This window comes from Phyllostomus discolor, chromosome 2 (genome assembly GCF_004126475.2).
Source record: "Phyllostomus discolor isolate MPI-MPIP mPhyDis1 chromosome 2, mPhyDis1.pri.v3, whole genome shotgun sequence".
Classification (NCBI taxonomy): Eukaryota; Metazoa; Chordata; class Mammalia; order Chiroptera; family Phyllostomidae; genus Phyllostomus; species Phyllostomus discolor.
The window spans coordinates 123,584,300-123,609,396 of NC_040904.2; the positions used below are offsets into that span (position 1 = coordinate 123,584,300).

General features: G+C 37.1%; 1 protein-coding gene across 9 annotated transcripts in view; it reads right to left on the reverse strand.

Moving 5' to 3' along the window:
- Positions 1-25,097, reverse strand: part of ERC1 (ELKS/RAB6-interacting/CAST family member 1) — a 557,388-nt gene that overhangs the window by 253,198 nt on the left and 279,093 nt on the right. For 8 of the 9 annotated variants that reach the window (XM_028531610.2, XM_036018479.1, XM_036018478.1 and 5 more), the window contains one exon: positions 1,419-1,579. In XM_028531610.2, coding sequence (XP_028387411.1) covers positions 1,419-1,579 — 161 coding nt within the window. Of the gene's footprint in view, positions 1-1,412; positions 1,580-25,097 lie in introns of all 9 variants that reach the window. The other variant, XM_036018483.1, reaches the window with a different exon arrangement.

Genomic DNA, 25,097 nt, shown 5'->3' on the forward strand with positions numbered 1-25,097 from the left:
AATTTCTTATACCTCTTTCATTAACTTGCTCCTAAGAAGTACATTTGCAGACTTTTTTCTCATTGTGATACTCAGAACCCTAACCTCTCTCTATTTCCCCAGCATATCAATCTACTTCTGCTTCAAGTATTCACCACTTTCAAGACCAGATCATCTGTAATGTTTTGCTAAAAGGTGAGAATCTGTTAACCTCGCACTGTGGCCTAATAATCCATAAGCACAAATGACACCCAATATGTGCTTCCTCAATTCTTAGATTGCTATCATGGTATTACACTAATGATGTACCATGCAAATTCACACTAAGGTATCATGGCAAGATCCTCTGTTACTCTGTAATTCTGGTATTCAACATTCATCAATACTTCATAGTAGCAGAAAAGAAGAGGGAATGTTAGTTTAAAGCTCTAGCTGGGCTGAGAAAAGTTTGTTTCCATTATATCAGAGAGATTGCATATAATGCAGGGAAGAAGGAACTAACAGAAAGTGAGCAAGTGTCATGTGAGAGAAAAATTAATGGAGGAAGAATGCCGAGGAGGGACCACTGCTTAAAATCTGTGACAGAGATAAGAAGCTAGCATCACAAAGGAGAAAGATTATCTCCTCTGAGACAGAAGACAAACAACAACAAAAAAGACAGGTAACTACCAAGGTAAAGGTAATTGAGGGATCCCAGGATAGACTTGGTTTCAGCAGAATGACAGCAAGATAATGAAGAAAGGGTGAGGGTTGGGAATAGTAAAGGAGACAGTTTAAATGGACTTTCAAAAGAGATATACTTATTCTAAAGAGAGGACACCAGAATTTTTCAAAGTCACAGAGAATTAAAAGAATCATCAATTATGTACTACCAGATGTATATATGCTTTGCAACAGATTTTTGTTAGGAAGCCACAAGATGTGGGGCAAAGAGGAAAATAATGTACAGTAAAATTTTGCTGAAAGTGACAATTTTGTAAAAATTGGTGAGTATGGCAAAGTATTAACTGTCAAATATGGGAGACAGGTATATGAGGGTTCATTATGCGATTCTCTCTACTTCTGTGTAACTCTGAAAATGTTTACAATAAAAAAATTCTTTAAATATTGCCTAGCTATCATATAACCTCAGGAACAACAGTTATCTCAATATGCTTGACAATTTGCCAAACATCCCAGAAGTTCTCAGAATTTTCAGAGGTGCAACTGGATGCAAACACACATACTCTAGAGGACTTTAAAGTTCAATAAAGAAGAGTCAAAAATACTTCTATTTGACCAGGATTTGTCCCAAATTTGTTCTAGGCAGTGAGAAATACAAGATGGCAGTAAAAAGAGGCTAAGTGTGTCAGAGCTAATAAACAGGTCCAGAAGAAGAAAGCAATGGAAAAAGTACTGCTATTAAGCACATGTATGAAGAATAAGATTAAAACACTTACTTCATCTCCAGAACTTCCTCTAAGTGTTTCCTTCTCTCTGCCCGAAGATTGGTCAAATGAGTTTCCTTTTCTGCCAGAGACTGTTGAGTAGAAGACAGCTTTGCTTTCATGGACTCTAGTTCCTGCTTTACTTTCTCCATGGCCATCAATAACTCCTCCACCTGTGAGAAATAAGGAAAAGAGAAAAACTGAACCTCTTGATCAGTTACATTCAGAGGACCGGGCAACAGGCAACTCCTGGGTCTACAGAATTGAGTACACACACAAATCAAACTTCTGTATACTGTCTGGAGCAAATGTATGTATCAGTAAGACATAGCAAATAATGATGTAAATCTCTGATCATCCCTCCACTATAATTCTTTTCAGTTTTAGTCAGGAAGAACTTCATTTTGTTTTTTATAAATGGAAGGACATATAAGTTCAGAAGGGACCCTCTGCCATAGATATTCCTTTTTAAGACATTTATTTAGAAATGGCTCAGAAATTTCCATGGACATAACAATATAACACAGTAAAAATATAAAGAACAAAATCATAATAAATGTTTATCGAAGAATTTTAGGAAATGAGATATAAACTTGACTAATAACAGATTTAGTATAAACAGAAATGATTTTTCTGTTTACACCATTAAAAATAATTTATTTTTTAAAAAACAGCTAGAATGTAATCAGATAATTTCTTGCTTTCAAGGTAGTTTTTTTTTTTTAAAGGAAGGCAGGAATAAAATACACATATGATTACATAGGGTGGAGACAGAATGCTTGAAGTAAAAAGACCTGGAAAAAAAAAAAACACTAGGAGACAAAGAATGTCAAAACACAAAAAACTAAGAGCTAGTTATGTACTTTATAGTCATTTCTACTTACTCTGAGTGGTTCCTGAATCACAATTGAATAAACATGTTCATTCTAATTCAAAAGCAGAAAATATGCTGATAAAATATCTATGATTACCAAAAACTAACCTCAATCAGGTAATGAACCAGCCAACTGCACCAACCACGACAGTTTTTCAGGTTGCTCCTTGCCAAGAAATAATTTTGGTGACAGGAAACCTTTGAGAGGTAGAGGTAAGTGTAGGCAGAGACAGGGGATCTGCCATTCACTGACCCCTACATAAACCAATTTGCATAGTAGTAAATAAAACAGCAGTCTGGAGACAAAATTGCAGCATAACATATTGGAGTTGTTAACCTAATCAATGTCTCCATGCTGACTTGGAACAGCTGCTGAACACTGATAATAAACAGATACATTTTGGGTTTTGGCACCTGGATTACTTTATTTTGTGCATCATTTCACAGGTGATCAAGTTAATGTTCTCAGCTAACAGCACCTTCAGTCCTAGTTGCTGTGAGAATACATATTATGCAGTTCTCAGCTCTGTAGTCACATTAGCTTTACATAAATATATATAACACTGTCTGTCCTTTTGAAACTGCCAATAATGATGATTTCGTTTTACCAGTTTAATTCATATAAAATCTTATCTAAAGCTGAATTGAACTGATGTGCCAAGGTATGTTCTTATAACACAAAATCACTAATGGATAGCATCATTTATATGAGCTCTAATAAATAGTGTAGGGTGTGTCCATCTTTTATGAACTTATCTTAAACATATCTAAAAACTCTCCCTCTCATCCTGTCTTTCACTACCCCAGGTGAGATATATTATCGATTTCTCACATAACCTGGAGACATATTTTGTACACATATAACAACATGTGTAAATAACCTACTGCTCCTTTCTATACACAAGAAACCCACTCTACATACACAGTATCTAAACTTTCTACCGAAATACGACAGAAAAATACACAAATAAACGTACAACTTGAAGAATTTTCTCAGAATACACGTATGTAATCAGCACAGACCAATAAACAGTGCACTATCTACTACCCCAGAGACTTCCTTATATCCCCTTTCCAGATAAAGACTATTCATTATTCTCATAATCCAGGTTAGTCTTGCCTATTTGTTTTAACTTTGTGCAAATGAAATTACATAGTATAAAATTCTTTTCTCTCAGGGTTATGTCTGTGAGATTCATCCATGTTGTTGGGTATAATTATAGTTCTATAATTCTCATAACTGCATATTTCCAACTTTTATATTGCCTTCAGTAGAGGACTGAATTAGTGGTCCCAATTAATCATTCCTCTGTAGTAATAGTATATCTCCACACTGCTGTCCAGGCCACATGATGGACAAAACACCCTAGATTTTGGCTTAGCTATGTGACTTGCTTTGAGCAATGGGATGTTAGCAGATCAGACACAGATGAGGCTTGCAATGTGTGTGATTAGTCTGTATTTCCAGCATCACCAAAAAAACTATGTAGTGAGTACCTATTGCCTCTGAAATGGGTCCTAGAATGAGCCATGAGGATCAGAGCCAGCCTAGTCAGCAACTAAAGCAGAGCCAACCATGCTAACCCCCCACTCTATTTGAATGAGAAATAAATATTTTATATTTATATATGTAAACGTTCTCCAGAGAAAAACAGCCTACATGTTGAACAAAGTACATATGTATGTATATGCACACACACACAGACACACACTGTATTCAGTATATATCCTACTGGTTTTGTTTATCTGGAGAACCCTGACAAATGAATAAATAAATAAAGTAAAATACACTGTTATATGATGATTAATAAAATTATGTTATTACATTATATTAACACATAAAATACAAATTATGTTTTATAATGAATTCTATATAAAACATAAATATATATAATGTACTTTTATAAGGAATGTGCTTATGGAGGCTGACAAGTGCCAGGATGTGCAGAGTGAACAGGTAAGCTAGAAACCCAAGAGAGCCAATGGTGTCATTCCAGTCCAAAGGCTGGCTGGCGCCAAGACCCAGGAAGAGCCAGTGTTTCAGGTCAAGTCCAAAGGCAGGCAAAAACTGGTGTCCCAGTTTGAACATGATCAGTCAGGATTTACTCTCTCACTCAGGAGAGGGGGATCCTTTTTGTTCTATTCAGGCCTTAAACTGACTGGAGACTGAATAAAACAGGATGAGAGCCACCCACATTAGGAAGAGCAATTTGCTTTACTCAAGTCTGTGGATTTAAATGTTACTCTCATCCAAAGACATCCTGGCAAAATCACCCAGAGAAGAGTTTGACTAGATATCTGAGCGCCTGCGTGATCCAGTCAAGTTGTCGAATAAAATTAACCATCAAAATTTGCTATGTTCTTTTGTGATTGTAGTATTTGTAGTACCCGACTGAGAAGCTTTTAAAGAGTTTTAAAGTATTATGTTTCATACTTAGTCTTTAATCCACATGGAATGGCTTGTTGCTTGCTCATGGTGTGAAGTAGAGGTACGGTTTCAGTATTCCCCATAGGGATATCTGATGTCTTGATACCATTTATTAAAAATCTCTTCTAAAATCACCATTGACATTTATCAATCATGTTTCTGTACTTTTTATTATTGTTTACTGGTTTGCCTAGTCCTGCACCAAAATCACACTGTCTTGTTATAGCTTTATAAGGTCTGATATCCTAGATGCTCATCTTAGCTATTCTTGAATTTCTACAAAAATATTTGTGTTTATCATGTTCCAGGCACTGTTCTAGAACAGTTCATGCAAGAGATATAGTTAGGACTTTAATATCTTTCAAATATTTGTATAGTTTTCCCCCAAAACTTCTAATATTCTAATGATTCATTCCTATGCACTTTATATGCTTTTAAATGTTATAGTAAATAGTAACTTTTTTAAAAAAGTTCTGTTTGGTGCAGGATATAGAAATTTAACTGACTTCTGTATATTGATATTGTATCTAGTAGCTTTCTTAGATGCTTTTATTTATCCATAGATTTTTAAAAAATTATTACATAGATAACCATATTATATCTGACTGTATTTTTCTTTCCCTACCATTTTTATAATATGTATTACTTTTATTTGACTTACTGTACAGCCTCAAATGATGACAGCATGAACTCTGTTCTATTTCTGATTTAAAAGGAATGCTTACAAGTTTTATCCATAAATAAGTCCTTTATCAGGTTAAGCAAAGAAATGCCTTCTATCAGCAGCTAGTTAAGAATTTTTAAAGTTATAGATTAATATAAATTTTTGTGCATTTCTTGAGATAATCATATCACTTTCTCTTATCATCTTTTATTCTTATTTTATTGTTGTTCAAGTACAGTTGTCCCCATTTTCCCTCCACCATGCCCCCTGCCCCACTCATCCCCCTCCACCCCGTACATACACCCCTTGGCTTTGTCCATATGTCCTGTATACATGTTCTTTGATGGCCTTTCCCCTATTTCCTCCTGTTATCTCTCTCTCCCCTCCCCTCTGGTTACTGTCCATTTGTTCATTGTTTCATGTCTCTGGTTACATTTTGCTTGCTTGTTTGTTTTGTTGATTAGGTTCCACTTATAGTGAGATCATAAGGTATTTGTCTTTTGCTCCCTGGCTTATTTCACTTAACATAATGCTTTTCAGTTCCACCTGTGCTGTTGTGAAGGGAAGGAGCTCCTTTTTTCTGCTGCACAGTACTCCATTGTGTAAACATACCAAAGTTTTTTTGATCCATTCATTTACCAATGGGCACTTAAGGTTGCTACCAGCACTTGGCTATTATAAATTGTGCTACTATGAACATTGGGGTGCATAGGTTCTTTTGAATTGGTGTTTCAGGATTCTTAGGATAGAGTCTCAGTGGAATTGCCAGGTCAAAAGACAATTCCATCTTTAGTTTTCTGAGGTAATTCCATGTTTTCCACAGTGGCTGCACCAGTCTGCATTCCCACAAACAGTGCACTAGGGTTCCCTTTTCTCCACAACCTCTCCAACACTTGTTGTTTATTGCTTTGTTTATAATGGGCATTCTCACCAGTGTGAAGTACATCACTGTGGTTTTAATTTGCATCTCTCTGATGGCTAGTGATGCTGAGCATCCCTTCTTATGTCTCTGGGCCCTCTGTATGTCCTCCTTGCAGAAGTACCTGCTCAGGTCTTTTGCCCATTTTTTAATTGGGTTGTTTGTCTTCCTGGAATGGAGTTGTGTGAGTTCTTCATGTATTTTAGAGATTGAACTCTTGTCCAAGATATCACTGGCAAATATATTTTCCCATATGGTTAGTTCTTTTTTCATTTTGCTGATGTTTTCTTTAGCCATGCAAAGCTTTTTATTTTGATGAAGTCCCATTTGTTTATTCTTTCCTTTATATCCCTTGCTCTAAGGGATATATCAGTGAAAATATTGCTGCATGGAATATCTGAGATTTTCCTGCCTATGTTCTCCTCTTGGACTTTTGTGGTGCTGTGACTTATATTCAAATTTTTAATCCATCTTGAGTTTATTTTTGTGTATGGTATAAGTTGGTGCCCGAGTTTCATTTTTTTTGCATGTAGCTGTCCAGATCTCCCAACACCATTTGTTTAATATGGCAAACCATACTTACTAATTTTCTAGTGATACCAATCTTAAAACCCTGAGATGAACTAAACTCCTTTAAGAATATTTTTCTAAAAAGGGCTGAGGAAACTGAGACCCCAAACCAAGGACTCAGGATGCGAAGCTTGTGGACTGCCCACTGGCCCTGGCCTCCATATGCAGCTGTGGGCAGGGCGGGTTTGGGCATTCACTAAAGGCAGAAGTCCGCCTGGGGCATCCTGGTCTTCCACTCAGAGTGGTCTGGACCTCAGTTCCCTCGCCTGTGACGTGGGCACAGTGTTGGCCCAAGAGCAAGGAGGTGCGAGGCCTATAGGAGGCAGGGAACTCAAAGGGCGGACCATGAGCCCAGTCCTTGAGTAGGGTAGAGCACCTGGCCTTGGCTGACCCCAGCAACCCACAGCAGAGAGTAGGTAAAGGGCGATGCTGCACCCTCTGGGTGTAGGCCACCAGATAGCTGTAGTCTTGCTAAATCTACATCAGCGGGGAGGGCTCAGTAGTACCCGCCAGGCCCAGAGAAGGGGAGCCACTTTGCTGAGGCAGGTAGTGGACCCTCCACCAGGTGGCTCTGACACCCTGAGAAGAGGTGGTGGGCGAGCCACCTGGGAGCACCACCCACTTTATGTGCTGAGTCACCCAAGCCCCAGTGTCCTACTCAAGGTATTCGTGGCTGGGGGATGGAGCTGGCCGCTTTCCAGGATGCCCTGCCCACGGGGCAGAGCTGTCTGAGTCTTGAGCCCATGGCAGCAGGGGCAGCAGGGTGTCCGGCAGTGCCAGGCAGACAGGAAGCAGATGCAGTGAGGAGCCTGGAAGACAGATCTAGAAAGAGAGGTTGAGAAAGGGGCAGAAGCCCAAAGGGAAACCACCCGCAACTTTGTTCATTCAATTCATCAAGGACCTGTTCAACACCAGCTGGGTGCCAGGAGCTTTTCTAGGTACAGGGGATCTAGCAATAAACAAGGGAAGCAGAAATCTGTACCTTCATAGAACTATTAGTGCAGTAAAGAGACAATAAACGAGGTAAGGGCACCAGTTTGATTCCTGATTAGGGCACAAGCCTGGGTTGCAGGCCAGGTCCCTGATGGGGGGCGCACAAGAGACAATCCATCAATGTTTCTCTCCCTCCCTTCCCCTCTAAAAATAATTAATTTTTTAGAAAAGAGAATATTTTTCTTTTTTACATACATTTTCTTAATTCTCACCTGAGGATATGTTTACTGATTTTTTTTTTATTTTTAAAAGACTTATTTACTTTTAGAGAGAGGGGAAGGCAGGGAGAAAGAAAGGGAGAGAAACATCAATGTCAGAGAAGCCATCAATTGGCTGCTTCTTGTAGCTGCGGGGACTGGGGACTGAACCCACAACTCAGGCATGTGGCCTGATTGGGAATCAAACTGGCAACCTTTTGCTTTGTAGGACTATGCTTAACCAACTGAGTGGCACTGGTCAGGGCTTTTGATTTCTTTCTTTAAGAGAGAGAGGAAGCGGGTGGAGGTAGAAGCAGGGGTGGGGAGAGAGAGAGAACGACAGACAGACAGACATCTATGTAGACAGAAACATCAATCAGCTGGCTCCCATATGTGCCCCAACTGAGATAAATGCCACAACCTTTTGATGTACAAGGTGACACTCTAATTAACTGAGCCACCTGGTAAGGGTAACATACACCAAATCTTTATTGGCAATATTTTGTTTAGAAATTTTGCATTTATATTTATGTTTGAGGCAGGCCTAAACCTTTTCTTTTCTGTATTAACTTAGCCAAATTTTGAGATGAAGTTCACTAGTCTTTTAAAATATATTGGTGATTACTTATTCCATTTTATTTTCTGAAATTGTTTCTGCCAGACTAAAATTATTTGCTCCTTGTTATGTAATTAAAAATTACCAGTGTAACTCCCTGGGCTTGAAGTTTGTGGGGGAAAAATTTATTACAGAGTCATTTTTTTTCAGACTATCTTTTCCCTATTTTGCTAGTTTTGCTAAATTCTGTTTTTCTTGGCATTTACTCAGTCTAAATTTTCAAATGTACTGGCAAAGTGAACCTTGTATGTTTTTAATACCTGCAAGATGTACAGATATGAGCCCTTTATCATTCCAAAAATTATTCATGGTGCCTTCTTTTTCCATATTTTTTGTGTCATCCAAGGCCAGTCAATTTTCAAGTGTTTTCAAAGAACCAATTTTGGGCATTGTGAATACTTTTTTTAAAAGGGCAAGGATTAGTTGTCCATCAGATTTTTTACCATGGGTGGCCAATATAGGAAAACCCAATGTTCAAGGTCAACAGCTTATCAAGTACTTATCGTTGAATTTCCTGTCTATTCCTCCCCTGACATGAGAATTTCTTATATTCTTGCCAACTTATAAATGCATATTTTATCAACTACTTTCAGTTATTTCTGTGGTAAAGTTATTTTCTGGGCATCTAGTCTGCCATGTTTACAGACATGATTTACCTTTGATTCCATTCTTTTACAGCATTTTGCCTGTTATTAAAATATAATTTTCTTAAAGATTGCTTAATTTTCCTATCCATTTTAATGCTAGTCCCTCAAGGTATTTCTACCTCAGGTCATACATACATTCAAAAAATTTGAGCCCTGGCTGGCATAGCTCAGTGGATTGAGCGTGGGCTGCGAACCAAAGCATCGCAGGTTCGATTCCCAGTCAGGGCACATGCCTGGGTTGCAGGCCACGGTCCCTAGCAACCGCACATTGATGCTTCTCTCTGTCTCTCTTTCTCTCTCCCTTCCCTCTCTAAAAATAAATAAATAAAATCTTAAAAAAAATTTGAAAGCACGTTAGTACTTAAGACAAGAATGCTGCCATAAACCAGGATTTCTAACTAATCATCTGACTTGTGCTCTGGCTCCAAGACAAAGGAACAGTTTCAGGTCAAACTGAAATACTTCACACTTTGTTACTTTTCCATAATCCTGGAGAATATATTCCACTATCTCCATTTGAATATCTACTCCTTTACATGCCTACCACACAGCAATTGCTTTGGGTATACTACTGAGAAATGAAGGTAATGAAAGCTGAGTAAAAAAAAAGAGCTATAAGCCCTGGCTGGCGTTGCTCAGTGGATTGAGCATGGACTGGGAACCAAAGTGTCCTAGGCTCGATTCCCAGCCAGGGTACATTCCTGGGTTGCAGGCCATAACCCCCAGCAACCGCACATTGATGTCTCTCTTTCTCTCTCTCCCTCCCCTCTCTAAAAATAAATAAAATCTTTAAAAAAAAAAGAGCTATATACCACACTAAATAATGAAGAAATTATCCACAATTTAAAAATGTGCTTGAGGTCACAGTAAAATTTTCAAAAGCATGTGTTTTAAGACCAAAACAAAAACAAAAACAAAGCAGGCTGGAGCTGGGATTCAAGTATGTAACTTAACTGCCTCCAGTAACATATTAAGGAAAAAACAGAGGGCTTGATAGTGTGTAGTGCCAGCAGGACCAGATGGTTTGCTTAAATCACAAGCTAATAAACTTTTACTCAAAATAAGAAGGGAACAAATTATGCCTTTACCACAGACCCATTTTCCTTAAGAAAGCAAAGCAATTGAGTGCTTCTGGTGCTGGCAAAGCCTGCAACTTCAAGTTTCCCACCTTCTTCTGTTCCACAGAAGAGCAAAACTGAGAGCAAAATACTTCTTGTAGCTTCCAAGATGATTATGGAAAATGTTGTTATAGTTTCTTGGGAGATTAAGAGCCACAAATCTCCAAAAGGGAAAAAACAGAAGAAAAAAGGAGTGGTACAAAGAAAAAGTTATCTAGAGGTTAAGCATTCATCATGTAAGTTAGATTTTCATTTGAGAAGGCCAATATTTTCTCGATTTCAAGAAAATCCTAGATTAAGACCCACTCTTTATAATTACAAAAGAAAAGTTACTAAGATGGAGGTATGGAGCATTTTTGAAGTATTAGTGAGAGTGGACACATTATGTACATAAGTACGTACATTCAACCACCCTCTCCTAACACACCCCTTTAGGCAGCCACCATCACCACTAACAAGAATTTGAATTTACAGAATTCCTAGCAGTTTTGTGGTAGTGTTTAAACTAGAAATCTCTTCTTCCCAATATGTACTTTTGACCAATGCATGGTAATTCTTTGACAAGATATATACTAACAGTACAGTACTTTATGAATACAGATTAGTTATAGCTATTACAGTGATAATAGTAATAGCTACTTACATTGTATGAATACTGAGTGTTCTAAGTGCTTTATGTGTGCTGTGAGCATCATTGTAAGCATTATTATTTTCCTTATTTTTACAGAACATGAAACGAGTTTGGAGTCTAAGTGTCTTACTGAACGTTATGCAACCCGAGGACGCTGAGCCAGGAGTCCAACCCAGACAGTCCAACCCCCGTGAGCACAGTCAATGCTGCTGCGTTGTGATGTTATCATGTTCAGAAAGCCCTAAAACAGCATCCCACAAGTGTGCCTAAAGAACCACTCTGGGGACTGTTCCCATGCCCACCTTTACATCTTTTCATCCTTCCTGCCTCTCGCCCTCCAAAATATTTATTTCCTACCACGTACCAGATAATATGTATTATGTATTAGGGCACAACAGAAAGCAAAACAGACATGTTCCCCTATCTCTCTTGAGCTTAGAGGCCATATAGAGATATAATCATTAATTAATACATTTCATAAATATGTAATTATAAATTGTGAAGTTATGTAAGGAGTTACAGGATGGCATAATATTAAATAACATGAGGTTCTGAGCTGTGTTTTGGGGGTCTAGAGAGTTTCTCCAAAAAAGTCCAGGAGGTGATAGGGTGGAAAGGGGGATTCCAGCTTCAGATCTCAGCATGTCTACCAGCCCTGAAGTAAGAAAGCATACACCTACAAAAGATAAAAAAATATCCAAGTATCACAAGCCCCGAGGACAGAAGGAAAAAGGGGCCAATGTGGCAGGAGAGGGAGGAAGGGAACAGATGTAGAGGGACCTTGTTGGCTACATTAGGGACTTTGGCTTTTATCCCAAAAGCAAAAGGAAAGTACCAAAGGGATCTGACTAAATAGAGGAGCAAGAAGATTTAGAATGTTAAAATCAGAATTATGAAAATAATGGACCAAGGAATCTAAGCTGAATAGAGAGGGAAGCAATGAGAGGCTAATAGATTAGGATAGACCAAAAGAAACAAGTTCGTTCAGATGATGTGAAAACACAGTTGTAGTGGTTAATACTTGGACAAAAAAAGCTAAAATTATAGAAAATTCTGATTAGAGAGGAAGATGCTTAAGGAGTGAAGCTGGAGGCAGACTAGATTACAACAAGGTCTAGAATGCCAGTTATGGAATGAATAAAGTCAATGGAGGCATATACAATTGGTCAACAAACTAAGACAAAGTAGCCCTGGCTGGTGTAGCTCAGTGGATTGAGCGCGGGCTGCGAACCAAAGTATCGTAGGTTCAATTCCCAGTCAGGGTACATGCCTGGGCTGCAAGATATGACCCCCGGCAGCCGCACATTGATGTTTCTCTCTCTCTCTATCTCCCTCCCTTCCCTCTCTAAAAAAATAAATAAAATCTTTAAAAAAAAAAAAAAAAAACTAAGGCAAAGTAACAACTGGGTTATCCATGTAGGATAACTAACAAAAGTCTTTAATGAAAAGCTTCAAAGCTATAGCTGAATAACATGAGGCTTGAAGAATCAAGGATTCTTATAAAAATATGACAGAGGAATAAATGGCTTGAAAGTATAGCAGTAATTAAGCAAGGATGTGAGTCTTACCTCTAAGTTCAGAATACATACTTACAGCCGGAAAGGATTGTTGCAGTTTCCAGGGCAGAGGATGGATTACACTTTAGGCAAAGAAGGTGCAAGATTCTTTGAGAAGGGAATTAAAAATGTTTGTGCCAGCAGATAGATACTCAACAAATGTTCATTAAATTAATGAATGAAAAAAGATAGATGAATTTGTGAATTTTGGTGACTAGTGGTAATATGTTAAAGGGATAAGAGAAATTGGAAAGCTGGGTGACTGCAAGAAAGTACTGAACAATATAGGGATGATGGTGCAGTAGAGCACAGATGATTGGGTCTTATTTTTTAGACAATGTCTGATGAAATCCTGGGTGAGAGGAACAATAAACTTGACTCCACTAGGTTCTCTGATTGGATACTAACTTCAAAATAAAAGAGATGCTACCAAAATATGTATATAAAATTTTTATTTATTTTCTTTTGGTCCCCATTTACATGATACTCATGTAATAATGTTGATTATAATTTTCTATCCTATTCATTGAAAATAAAATATTCTACGTGATTCTTGAGGTAAGCTAATGAAAAAAGACACCACTGGCTTTAGCAGTGTATTATACTTGGGTATTGTCAGGTACTATTATTATCTTTTACTCCTGATTTTATGAAGGACCCAGATATGAGTAGAAGTCACAGACACAGCACTGAAGAAGAAAGCACAGAAACCTGTATTTCCACAATTCAATTCTGGGAGTCCCTAGATTTTTCCATTTTTTATATACTGTCGCATTTCTCCAATACGTCAATGCTGCCAAAGGTTTTATGAGAACAAATAAAATCCACAAATGACACTTTAAATAATGAACGTGCTCCATGGGTGAGGAATTTATAAAATGTTTTTACCATCTCTCAAAAATATGGCCGACATTCCCATAGAACACTGGATAGTGCTGGGTATGTCTATAATAGAATCCAGTTTATAAGTAGTCACACAGTTAAGACTTACTGTAGATGTGGTAAATTCACACTCATTGGCTGCATTCCTTCACTGGCAACCACCTTTAACTTTCCAGTAATACTATGCTATGGTAACAAACCTTCAACTGAAGAGAAATTTTAAGAGTGGAAACACGACAATGTGAAAGAAATGCTTCTTCTTCAAGCCATCTCAATTTTCCTCTTTAAATAAAAATCAACTAAGAAAACCTGGGTCACTAAATGCTATTAATAAGCATTCCCCATTCCTAGGTGAAGCCTGAAAAATCAGATATCAATAAAATGTACATACACACATTCAAAGCAAAGCAAACATCCCCCTGCTACTATGACTCTCATGCCACTGATGTTGGAAAGAGGCCTTAAGAATGGCCAGTGTTTATCTCACTGCCAATTCTATTTAGGCAATTTTTTAGTAACATAGTATCAAAACTAAAAATCTGAATTAAAACACTGAAAATTATTTTTTAGAAGACTGTTACTTGATTAATGTCTCCTACAATCTGTTTATTTTTATCAACAAGCAGGCTGTACCAGAATCAAGTAAAATAAAAATTAATAATTTCTTGGGTCCACATAAACTCCACGGTTCTTCTCTAACTCTTGGAAGAAAGAAGTAATCTAAATAACACCACGTTTTCTCTCTCCAGCAGCACTAACAAAGAAGATGTGACAATCACCATTTTATACTCTACTGCAACTAGGTTTGAGGTCTCTTTATGTTTCATTAGGTTTGTGAGAAATGAGTAATTCAGGTAAATAAATACCAACAGAGGTGGACTGACAAGGCTGTCCTTGAACTTCGAGGTCTGGTACTTTCTCTTCTGAAAAATTGTTTTTTCTGCATTGCTAGGAAGTCAGGATAAAGTATGTGGTATAAGGGCTGTAGAAGCTGTCCAGGTTTTGAAAAAAAATTTCTTTTTTAGTTAAAATTTCTCACATGGAGAAAGTATTAATTCCATTTCATTAGAGAAAACAGCAATCCTCTCAACTAGTATAACGTTACCAATGGAAAAGAGAATTTAGGGCTTTAGCTCTTTTTCTAAGATCACATGAACAATTTAAATAAAACAGCTTCATACTGTTTCCTTAAGATTTCAACAATAAAAATAAAAGTTTACTGCCATCTAAACTGAAAATCTTAATCATCATTTGCATTACTGAAAAATAAATCAAACAGCTACCTAGAGGTAAACAGAGTGACATTTCATTAATTAGAGGTTCATTTTTTTGTGGACAAAAACATTATTTCAATAAAATCCTTGGAAAATGGTACAAAAATATTGGTAAATGAAATGACAATTATTTGAGCTCATCAAAAATTTACTATTAGCTAAAGGAGAAAAGTAAAAGGCTAGAATTAAATGTCTGGCAATCCAAGAATACTAGGAGGGAACTCATAAGCATCACCTGAGTGTGTAGATACACACACAGACACAAACAGCATAACTGTGGCCACACTAATAAGGCTGAGCACTTGTATACTGCCTTTAGAGCCTATGAAAACACTTATGGAGATAATAACTTACTCTACACCGATGAGGCTAGAGAGGCTTAGAAAGAATACAGAACTTACCCTAAATCACACTAGTAAACAGAAGAATTAGAATATATATCCCTTAAACTGCTGGTTTAATGCACTTTACAGTAACATTTATTGCTTCGTTATTTATTCATTAAAGAGGGTGGAGATACAAGGAAGGGACAAATAAGTGCCAAAATAGAGCTTAGGACGTGCCACACACAAAACCATCTCTTGGGTAGGACAAATCCTGCTGTGTGAATTTCTCTAGGAAAACATGTTTCACTGAAAACATCCAGGAAGGTGCAGCCAAGGAGAACATAAACTGCATACAAAAATCAGTGCGAAGCCATCTGGCTCTCATGATTTCACCTTCAACCATGTATTAGGTGACTGCCTCTGTCATCAATAACTTGGTTTATCAAACTTCTCCACAGGAGAAAACAGAGTAAGGGCCAAAAACCCCAGGAACTCATTACAAGCAAACTAAATGTCATCTGTTAGAGATCTGCCACAGAGATTCTAAGAGTACTCCCCAGTACAGCAGTGGTTATTCAGTTTAGACAGAAGACATATATAAACATGTCTACTTTGAAAACCAGTATCTACAGACTGGCACTCATGTCTGTGGTTCAATTTTAGTGCCAAGGTTTTATTTCTTTTCCTCTACAGTTAATTTCTTCATTTGATAACTTTTGAAAATACAGACATAGTCTCTTTGTTGATGGAAACAACAGTAATAGAACAATAAAATAAAAAAAAAAAGGAAAAAATAATCAAGTCAAAATTCGGAAACAGAGGTATCTCCTGAACTCCCAGGACAAGATAACCATGCACTCTTATCAAAAGAATTTTCAAGAGGAAGAATCTATGATAACAAAAAAGACAAACACAAATGCATTAAACTACTCATGTACACAGAGATTTTTTTGATCACACCATTGCATGTGGTTATTTCCTGGGGGCTTCAGTATTCCTTCACAATATTTTAAGTTGTTGTCTACTGACCCCATCTGGTAAGAATACAGAGGAAGTTACAGTGGCTAAAGCTTGTCCCAAGTCAACTTTTTACCATATGTAAGGAATTTTTTTTTTTAAGAAATAAGGAAATAGGAGATCAAGGCAAAAGAATCTAAGTATTCTTAGCTTTTTATTCTTATATAATACATAGGATGAGAAGGAAAACATAATTAAGAAAAGGCCATGTCACTGAGTTATAATAACTTTAAATTCTAGCTAATCCTCACTTTCACTTCATGTCACACGTAGAATCCTCATATTTTTACTCCCATACTATTTGTAAAGTTTTTTATTTTTTCAAGTATACTAAACATGACTCCATCAAAGGGATATCTTTTAGGGCTTTCAGCATTGCTGCTTTTCCCTTGTTATTCTTGAAGATGCTTGTTAGTGTTCTCATGTTTAAATTAAGAGTCTTATTAAAACTCAGATCTTTTTTGTTTCTGTTTAATACAAAGATGAGATAATTATTTCAAAATTGTATACAACACAGCTATGTAAGATTTTAAACAACATAAGGTAGTTTAAAATTTTAACTATAGGATTACTAAAAGTAGAGAAATATTTTAAACTATGCAAGTCAGCTTTGAGAGTACAGGTTTTAATCATCAGCCATTCTTACTATAAACATTCAGAATCTGATTCTACTAAAGGGGATTAAAACTACAAGGAGAAACTGAAGGAGTTTTGAAAACACATTGAGAGCTTCATTTATACACCAACTGACTTATTCCATGTTTGTGAAGGTGGCTACCACACCATTTAAATATGGAGTTTCAACTTTTCTTCTGAATAGTCATCCTCCGAGACATATGAGTTTTTAGACTTGCTCTTATTTGAACATATTTGAGCAATTTCCATTAATAAGTGGAGTGAAATGCAGAATAATATTGAGTTGCCATTACTCTGACTATATCACTCCTTTAACTTAAAGCCCATTTCATACATCTTTCCAAGATCAAAAGAAGGAAAAGTCTAAACACGGAGATCGCTGCTATGGCAGGGTACAGCCATTTAACTTCTTTCAACAAGCCAGAGATGGCAGAATTCTCTTTGAAGTGGCAGCCCCGTTGGCCTTTGAAGTCCCTTGTCAATTGCAAAATAGCTCTGGTGGGGTTTGTTTTGTAGCCAGCTGTCACCATGAAGGCAGACATGACGTATTTCCAGCAGTCTCACTTCAGGGTCTGTCAAGTGACTGATTTCATAACCAGTCACCATAACAAAGGAGATTCAAATTCACTGATGTTACAGTGAGAGTCTACAAGAAAACTTATTAGGTTCCTCTAAACAGAGCTTAATTTAAATACTGAACCGATCTCACAATGGCAAAGAGAAAATGATTGTGAATTTAACTGTTACATCTCCTCAGATCCTTGGATCACTAAAAAGTACTCTCCATATGTTTGTCAACAAAATGTTTTATAATAACATCTTATTTTTTAAAAATGAAATATCTTTGAACAATAATAGCTTCAATCTTTGCACTGACAAAACAGATGTCTTCTGCAGAAATCAGTAAACTACTTAAAAGCAGAGTTTATATTGCTAACTTACAACTGGGCATTTTTATAAGACTGAATGATTCTATATAGTTCTGAGAAACATGTTGGTATTTATAATACTTTTAGACTACACAGTGACTCGCCTCAGAAATCTGCATCACTAATGACACAAATCAGTTTAAGACTTTTTTTTTAAAGATTTTATTTATTTATTTTTAGAGAGGGAAAGGAGGGAGAAAGAAAGAGAGAGACAGACATCAATGTGCGGTTGCTGGGGGCCAAGGCCTGCAAGCCAGGCATGTGCCCTGACTGGGAATCAAACCTGTGATGCTTTGGTTCGCAGCCCACGCTCAATCCACTGAGCTATGTCAGCCAGGGCTAGACTTTTAAAGGTAAGTAAAGAAAAACTATAAATGTAGCCCATTATAGCAAGGAAAGAGTTATAATAATATTATAAACCTATTTTAAGGTGGGGAAAGATGACACACATGTTGAAAAACCTAATGTCAAATTTATCAATGATAATCATAAGTATTAGTCCCATTGGAAGGAAATAAAGATCACAAAGACTTTTAAACTAATTTAATCACATTTTATACCTGGTTTTATTGAATGTTTTGAATTTTTACATATTTTTATGCACATAGCTTACCGTCATTTCAGAGTTGAAGACCAGATGCTGCATAAGACTTGCAGCTAGCTCTCATTCGCCAAAGATCGACAAGACCAGGGCTGGAGTGTAGCATATTCACCCAATAAGACACAATAAGTCTTTCATTACCCACTGAACGATAAGTAAACATAACGATGATTTCTAAAGTTTCTTTTTCTACTCTGGCTACCATGCCTTAAAATCGAGATTTAAAAAACATTACTTGTAAATAAATAATATCTATTCTAATTCTTTAAGTCTATAATTCTGAAATCTTTGAGTTTTTCTGGTAGGATAAAGTGCTCCATCAAATCCTATGGGAAGGAACTGTAACAAAGATTAAAAACATGTACTATTCAAATATTTTTTGGTAACTACTATAAAAATCATAAAATTGCCATTAAACCTTAAACTGTTTAGTAAACAAAGTGATGCTGCTATTATTATATGGTGTATTCAGGGAGGTGTTCAGAATAAAATTTTATTCATTCACTCAATAAACATTTACTGAGTGCCACTATGTACCAGTCACAATGGTAGGTATTAAGGATATTAACAGTAAACAAGACACAGTCCCTGCCCTCAAGGAGCTTTCATTCTATTGGAGACTGAGACAGTCCAAGCAACAGACAGTAAGTAAGAATTAACAAAGTGCTGTAAAACAAATAGTATAGGGTGCTGATGAAAACATGGAAAGACATAATACTCAGACTTGGAAGTTCAGAGAAGGTTTTATGAATGCAGAAGTAGAATTTATCCAAACAAGAGGAGAGCGTAAAGCTGAAGACATTGCTTCATAGAGAGGGAACATGTAGTTAAAAAAATGCAAACCTTTCTTCAATCTTCTGGAAGAGGACACAAGAGACCTTATGCTTTTTTTTCTATCCAGGAAACTTTAAAAATGTATCTAATAATTTATTGTTTAAATGATTAAATAATACTATTGTATTAATTAAGAAAGTAGTTACCATGGTGACTGGTAGTTAACTGGTAATCAATAAATGTCAGTATCTCAAGTCTTGTAATTATATTAAGAGTAAGATGCTATGTACTTCTCATGAGTCACATTTTTTAGTAAGAAGCTAGTCATGGAGCCACTGGCAGCTTAGTTTGCAGAAATACAGAGAGTAGACAGGTACCCTCTCAGGTTATGTGCACTTCATGGTAACTGGAAGAAGCCTGCATATTGTGAAGGGCTAGCATGAAGTTAAAGCCAACATATGTTATCTTCCAAGTTTACATATTGTTTTTTGGCTCAGAGCACTCTTCTGAGCTAAATCCATATACACAACTGCCTGTGTCATGTCCTCATGAGAAAGAGGACAATGGCATCTCAAATTTATTACGTACAAAGCTGAATTCTTACCTTAAACTCCTCTTCAGTTAGTCCCCCAGTTCCATAAAAACACTAGCATCCACTTAGGTCCTGTCAGCCTTGCACAGCTTTCTCTTAGCTTCCACATGCAATCCATCAGCAAGTCCTGTTGAATCTGTCTCCAAATCAATCTCTCCAGCTCCACTGCCAATACCCTACTTACTGTGCTCTGAGTAACGCAGTATCTTCCTAACAAGTTCTCCCTATTCTACCTTTGCTCTCACACTATTCTTCATACAGCGGCCAGAATAATCTTTTAAAAACATGAAATGGATTTTTATTGCTCCTCTTAAAATAATTAAAGACTAACCATTATCATTAAGATAAAACCTAAAATCATTAAAATGACCATCCTATATAATCTGTGTTCTGCCTACCTCTACAGTTTCATGTCAAACCATCTGCTCTTTCACTCATTTACTTACTCATTCACTCGTCTACCAACAGTAGTCTCCACTAACTTGGGATTTTTTGGGTTCCCTTGGGTACACCATGACCTTTAGGTATCTGCACATACGGTTCTCCTAATGGATAAAGTAAACCCTTTGTCATTCTTAATCTCACTAGTTCCTATATGCTTTTCACATCTCAATTTAAATATCAATGTCTCAGCAACACCTCTCTAGACCATTCATTCTAAATAAGGTCCCCTTGGCATACTCTTACAAAATATTATACTTGTTTTTAGCATATGTCACAGTTTTAAAGAATATATTCGTATCTGTGATCACCTGATTAATCTCCCTAACATATAAACACCATAAGGAAAGGGATCATATTTATTTTGGTCACTAAAGTATTTAGTTTCTCACACATAGTAGGCTCTCAATAAAGAAACTGAATAAATAACTGAGAAATACAGTAAACTGAATAAATGATTACCTCTGAAATGATTAACCTCAATGCTGGGATGATATATTCTCATGATGGGCAAATGTCTCCTCCTCACTTCTATAATATAACCACCCTACTCCTTTTTCCTGTATTAATCCTATCATTCATAACCCTATCACCTAAGTGATTAATATTATATGAATACACAACAGAATACACAATTATGACATCTCTTGAACGTGACTTAAATCCTTTACTAACCTAATCTTTCACCATTATTTCTTAAAGAGAAAATTACTTTTGACAAACATGTTTTTAGACCACAGATGTTTTTCTAAAAACAAAAATGAAAAATGGGCCAACTATTGTATATCAGAAAGTGCTTCTACTTGTATATTTCAGTGCAACTCTATAAGGCCCATAAGAAAAACTGAACAGCAGCTGCTAGGTCTGTGTGTGTGTGTATGTAGGAATCTATCCATCTGATGCACTACAAAAGTCAGCTGTTCAGTAAAGGAGTCACTACTAGCCAGCTATGGCTGTTTAAATTTAAGCAAAATTAAGTAAATGTAAAAACTCAGTTCTTTAGGTTCTCTAGCCATGTTTTAAGTATTTCATAGAAACATGTGGCTAGGGACTATCATATTAGATAGAAGACACATTATACATTTCCATTATCTCAAAGTTCAACTGGCCAGTGCTGCTATAAAGACTATAGAGGTTTTAAGTAACCACTAAGCACTTGCAAAGAAAAATGTACATTAATGGAATTAACTTGATGTTCAAAAGGAAAACTTGTATTTTTGGTTTGAAATTCAAATTCCTTTAATAGGGAGTGATGTTTAGATATCACACCCAAGCTACAGGAGTGTGCACTGCTACTGATATAATCGCTGTTAGATCTAAGTTTCAGCACACAGGAAATGTGTGTGCACAGACATCTGTGTGTTTAAGAGAAAAAAGTTGTGAATATTCAAACAGCTCTTTCCAATTCATAAGTAAGATTATCAGGATCAAATACTTAAAATTTTTAATCCTAAACTTTCTGTGTCTTCTTACTTCTAGGAATAAGGTCTAAATACAAATTTTGTTTTAAATAGTGCTAAAAAGTGTTTTTTCTCTCTCCTTCCCTTCCTACTTTCTTTCCTAAAGGAAACATAGATTACATGACTTTGTAAAACAAAAATAGCTTAAGGACTGAATTTCACAGCACACATTTCTAATCATTTACTAAAGCTACCCAAACTATTTTTTTAATGAGGAAAATATAATGGACTAAAATTCTACAATGACCTAAGACAGACTCACAGAAAACAAATAACCAGGTGACAAGAACAATGCCCTCTAACCAACCAATCAGTTGGCTGTAGCATTCCTGGTTAATGCAGATACTACAAATTCTAGCTGGGCAAGGGGAGAGGACAAGGATTTCCTCTAGTCATAAGGATTAAAACTTACTATACGTAATTTCAAGGTATTTTTAACAATATGTACAATGACAACAGGGCAGGGGGAGGATTTTAATGTGGAAGGTGAGGCTGTGTGAGGCAGGAGAGAGTAATGGGGGGAAATGGGGACAACTGTAATTGAACAACAATAGAAAACTAATTATTTTTAAAAACAAATTATCATAAACAAGTGTTGGAGAGGTTGTGGAGAAAAGGGAACCCTAGTGAACTGTTGGTGGGAATGCAGACTGGTACAACCACTATGGAAAACAGTATGGAATTTTCTCAGAAAACTAAAAATGGATCTGCCTTTTGACCCAGCAATTCCACTGCTGGGACTATATCCTAAGAACACTAAAACACCAATCCAAAACAACCTGTGCACCCCAATGTTCATAGTAGCACAATTTACAATAGCCAAGGGTTGGAAGCATCCTAGGTGCCCATCAGTAAATGAATGGATCAAAAAACTATGGTACATTTACACAATGGAATTCTATGCAGCAGAGAGAAAGAAGGAGCTCCTACCCTTTGCAACAGCATGGATGGAACTGGAGAGCATTATACTAAGTGAAATAAGCCAGGCAGTGAAAGACAATTACCATATGATCTCACCTTTAAAAGGAACCTAAACAACAAAACAAACAAGCAAGCAAAATATACCAAAAGACACTGAAATAGAGAACAGGCGGACGTGACCAAAGGGGAGAGGAGAGGGAATTTCAGGGCAAAAGGGTGAAGGTTTACAGGAACAATTTATAAAGGACACTGGACAATAACAGGGGGTGTGGGGAGGATGGAAACAGGAAGGAGGTGGGAAGGGCTGGGGGTTGGGCTGGGGTGGGGTAAAAGGGCAGAAAACTGTACCTGAACAACAATAAAAAAAAAAACCTGACAAGGCAGAAAGAAAGAACGAGAGAGAGAGAGAGACGAGGTAGAGGGAGAGGGAAGAGGGAGAAGAGAGAGAGATGAGAGAGCAGAGAGAGAGAGGTGGGGAGAATAGAGCGAGAGCTATGAGGAATGCCTTCCTTCCTTCCGTCTTTCCGTTCCTATCGATTCCTTCCTTCCTCACTTCCATCACCCTCTCGCATCCACGTAGAGAACAGAGAGGAAGCAGAGCTCTCGAGCGCAAGATACAGAAAATTGTTTTTAACAATAAAGAATCATTTTTTAAAGAGACCATGTCCAATAAATATAAATACTATGGTGACTTGATATCCATTATTATATATTTAAAAACTGTAAGAACAAACTATCCATGGCCAGGTGGCTCAGTTGGTTGGAGTGTCCTCCTATATACCAAAGAGGATGCTGGTTTGGTTCCAAGTCAGGGCACACACCTAGGTTGAGAGTTCCTGGTCAGGGCAAATATGGGATGCAACTGATCAATGTTTCTTTCACATTGATGTGTTGATCTCTCTCTCTCTTTCTCTTTCCCTTCCTCTCTCTAAAAACTAATAAACACATATACTTGGGTGAGGATTAACACAAAAGAAGAAACTATTCTTTAATGATTAAGTCTTACATTTTCCTTTTTCTCTTTGACCTGTGTTTCCCTTTACCCCAGTTACTGTCCCAGAGGGTTCTTTTCCTCCCAGAGGAATATAAAAATTAAGATTCCAGAGACATGTGCCTATTGTAAGTGAGGGAGGGATGCATGACTATGAAAGGGGAATGATAAAGGAGAATCTGCACATCACAGGTGCCGTCTTAGGCAATCACTTTGAGGGAGAAGTATGTTTAGAAGCTGTGGAGTTGTATGAACATACTTTTGGGAAAAATATGCATTTTGAGGTGTGTGTGTGTACCTCAGTTTGGACTTCTGGCCTATAATACTCTAATAATGCATCGGATCTTTGCTTTCACTCTAAGCCCTATTGAATCCATTTTCCAACTAGCAGCCATAAAAAAACACGAGTGAGAGGAGTCATACCCTTTAATAGCATTCAATACTCTAAAAGACACCAATTTCTTGCCATCCCTTACATAAGGACCTGATACCTTGTGCTGTTTCTGCCCCCTCACTCATGCACTGGGTGTTCTGACACATGCCCAAGTTGTTCCCACCTTCCTGCAGTCACAAGTGCTGGCTCCTCCCCATTCTCCACATGGTGGTCATCCTTCAGGACTCAGGCCAACTGTTACTCTCTCAGAGGACCCTCTCTGAGTACTCAGTTGAAAATATTCTAACTTTGCCAACCTCTACCAAATTATTGTCTGTTGCAGGAAACCTGTTCTTATCATTACCAGCACTTTGTGATGACTTGTAATTAAATGTGATTTGTCTTCAGGTTAGTGTCCGTGTTCCCTGAGGACTGTAAACTAACTTAGAAGAGAGAACAGCTGCTTTGTTCATCATGATATATTACCCAGGACAACCACAACACCACTGGATACTCAATAAAGACCTGCTCAAGGAATGAATCGGCAAGCAAACTCATGAATAAACATGAGGAATAAACTGTTTCTCTGCCTAAAATGCTTCAATAGTTTTCCATTGCCTTAAATATAAAACCAAAATTCAGAGTACAGCAGGTCCTCAAGTAAGTTTCATTCAATGTCATTTCATTATAACACTGATGAGATGCTGTAGGAAACTAAACACTTGTTATATCAATTAGCCTAAGGTAAAAACTGGTTTCATTATATGTTATTTCAGTTAAGTCACAGAAACCTATCAATGACATTGTAAGGACTTACCTTGTAAGATAAGACTAAACATGCTTCAGCATGATCTGATTGCACACACTCGCCCTCTCCCTTCCTCCCTCTCATGGATCTTGCCATTCATATCTATCCTGAAATGTAGCTTGAATCACTATTTAAAGCTCCCTGGACACTTCCAGCTTTTACCTATGCTGGTCCCTTCACATGTAATGCACTGAATATCCTTCACCTATTCTTTGTCCAACTCTTTCCTTTTAAGACTAACCTCATGCATTAGCCATCTATTCCAGGAAGCTCACTCACGTCTCCAACCTAGATAAGGTGCCTGCCCTTCCTTCTGTTCTCAAAGCTCTCTATTCAGATCCCTACCATGGTCCTTATCAAACTGAACCATAGTTATAGTTTCATTCTTCAGTTTTTTCCCAATAAACTATGAACTTTTTGAGGCAGAGGCCGTATCTATTACCTTTTTATTTC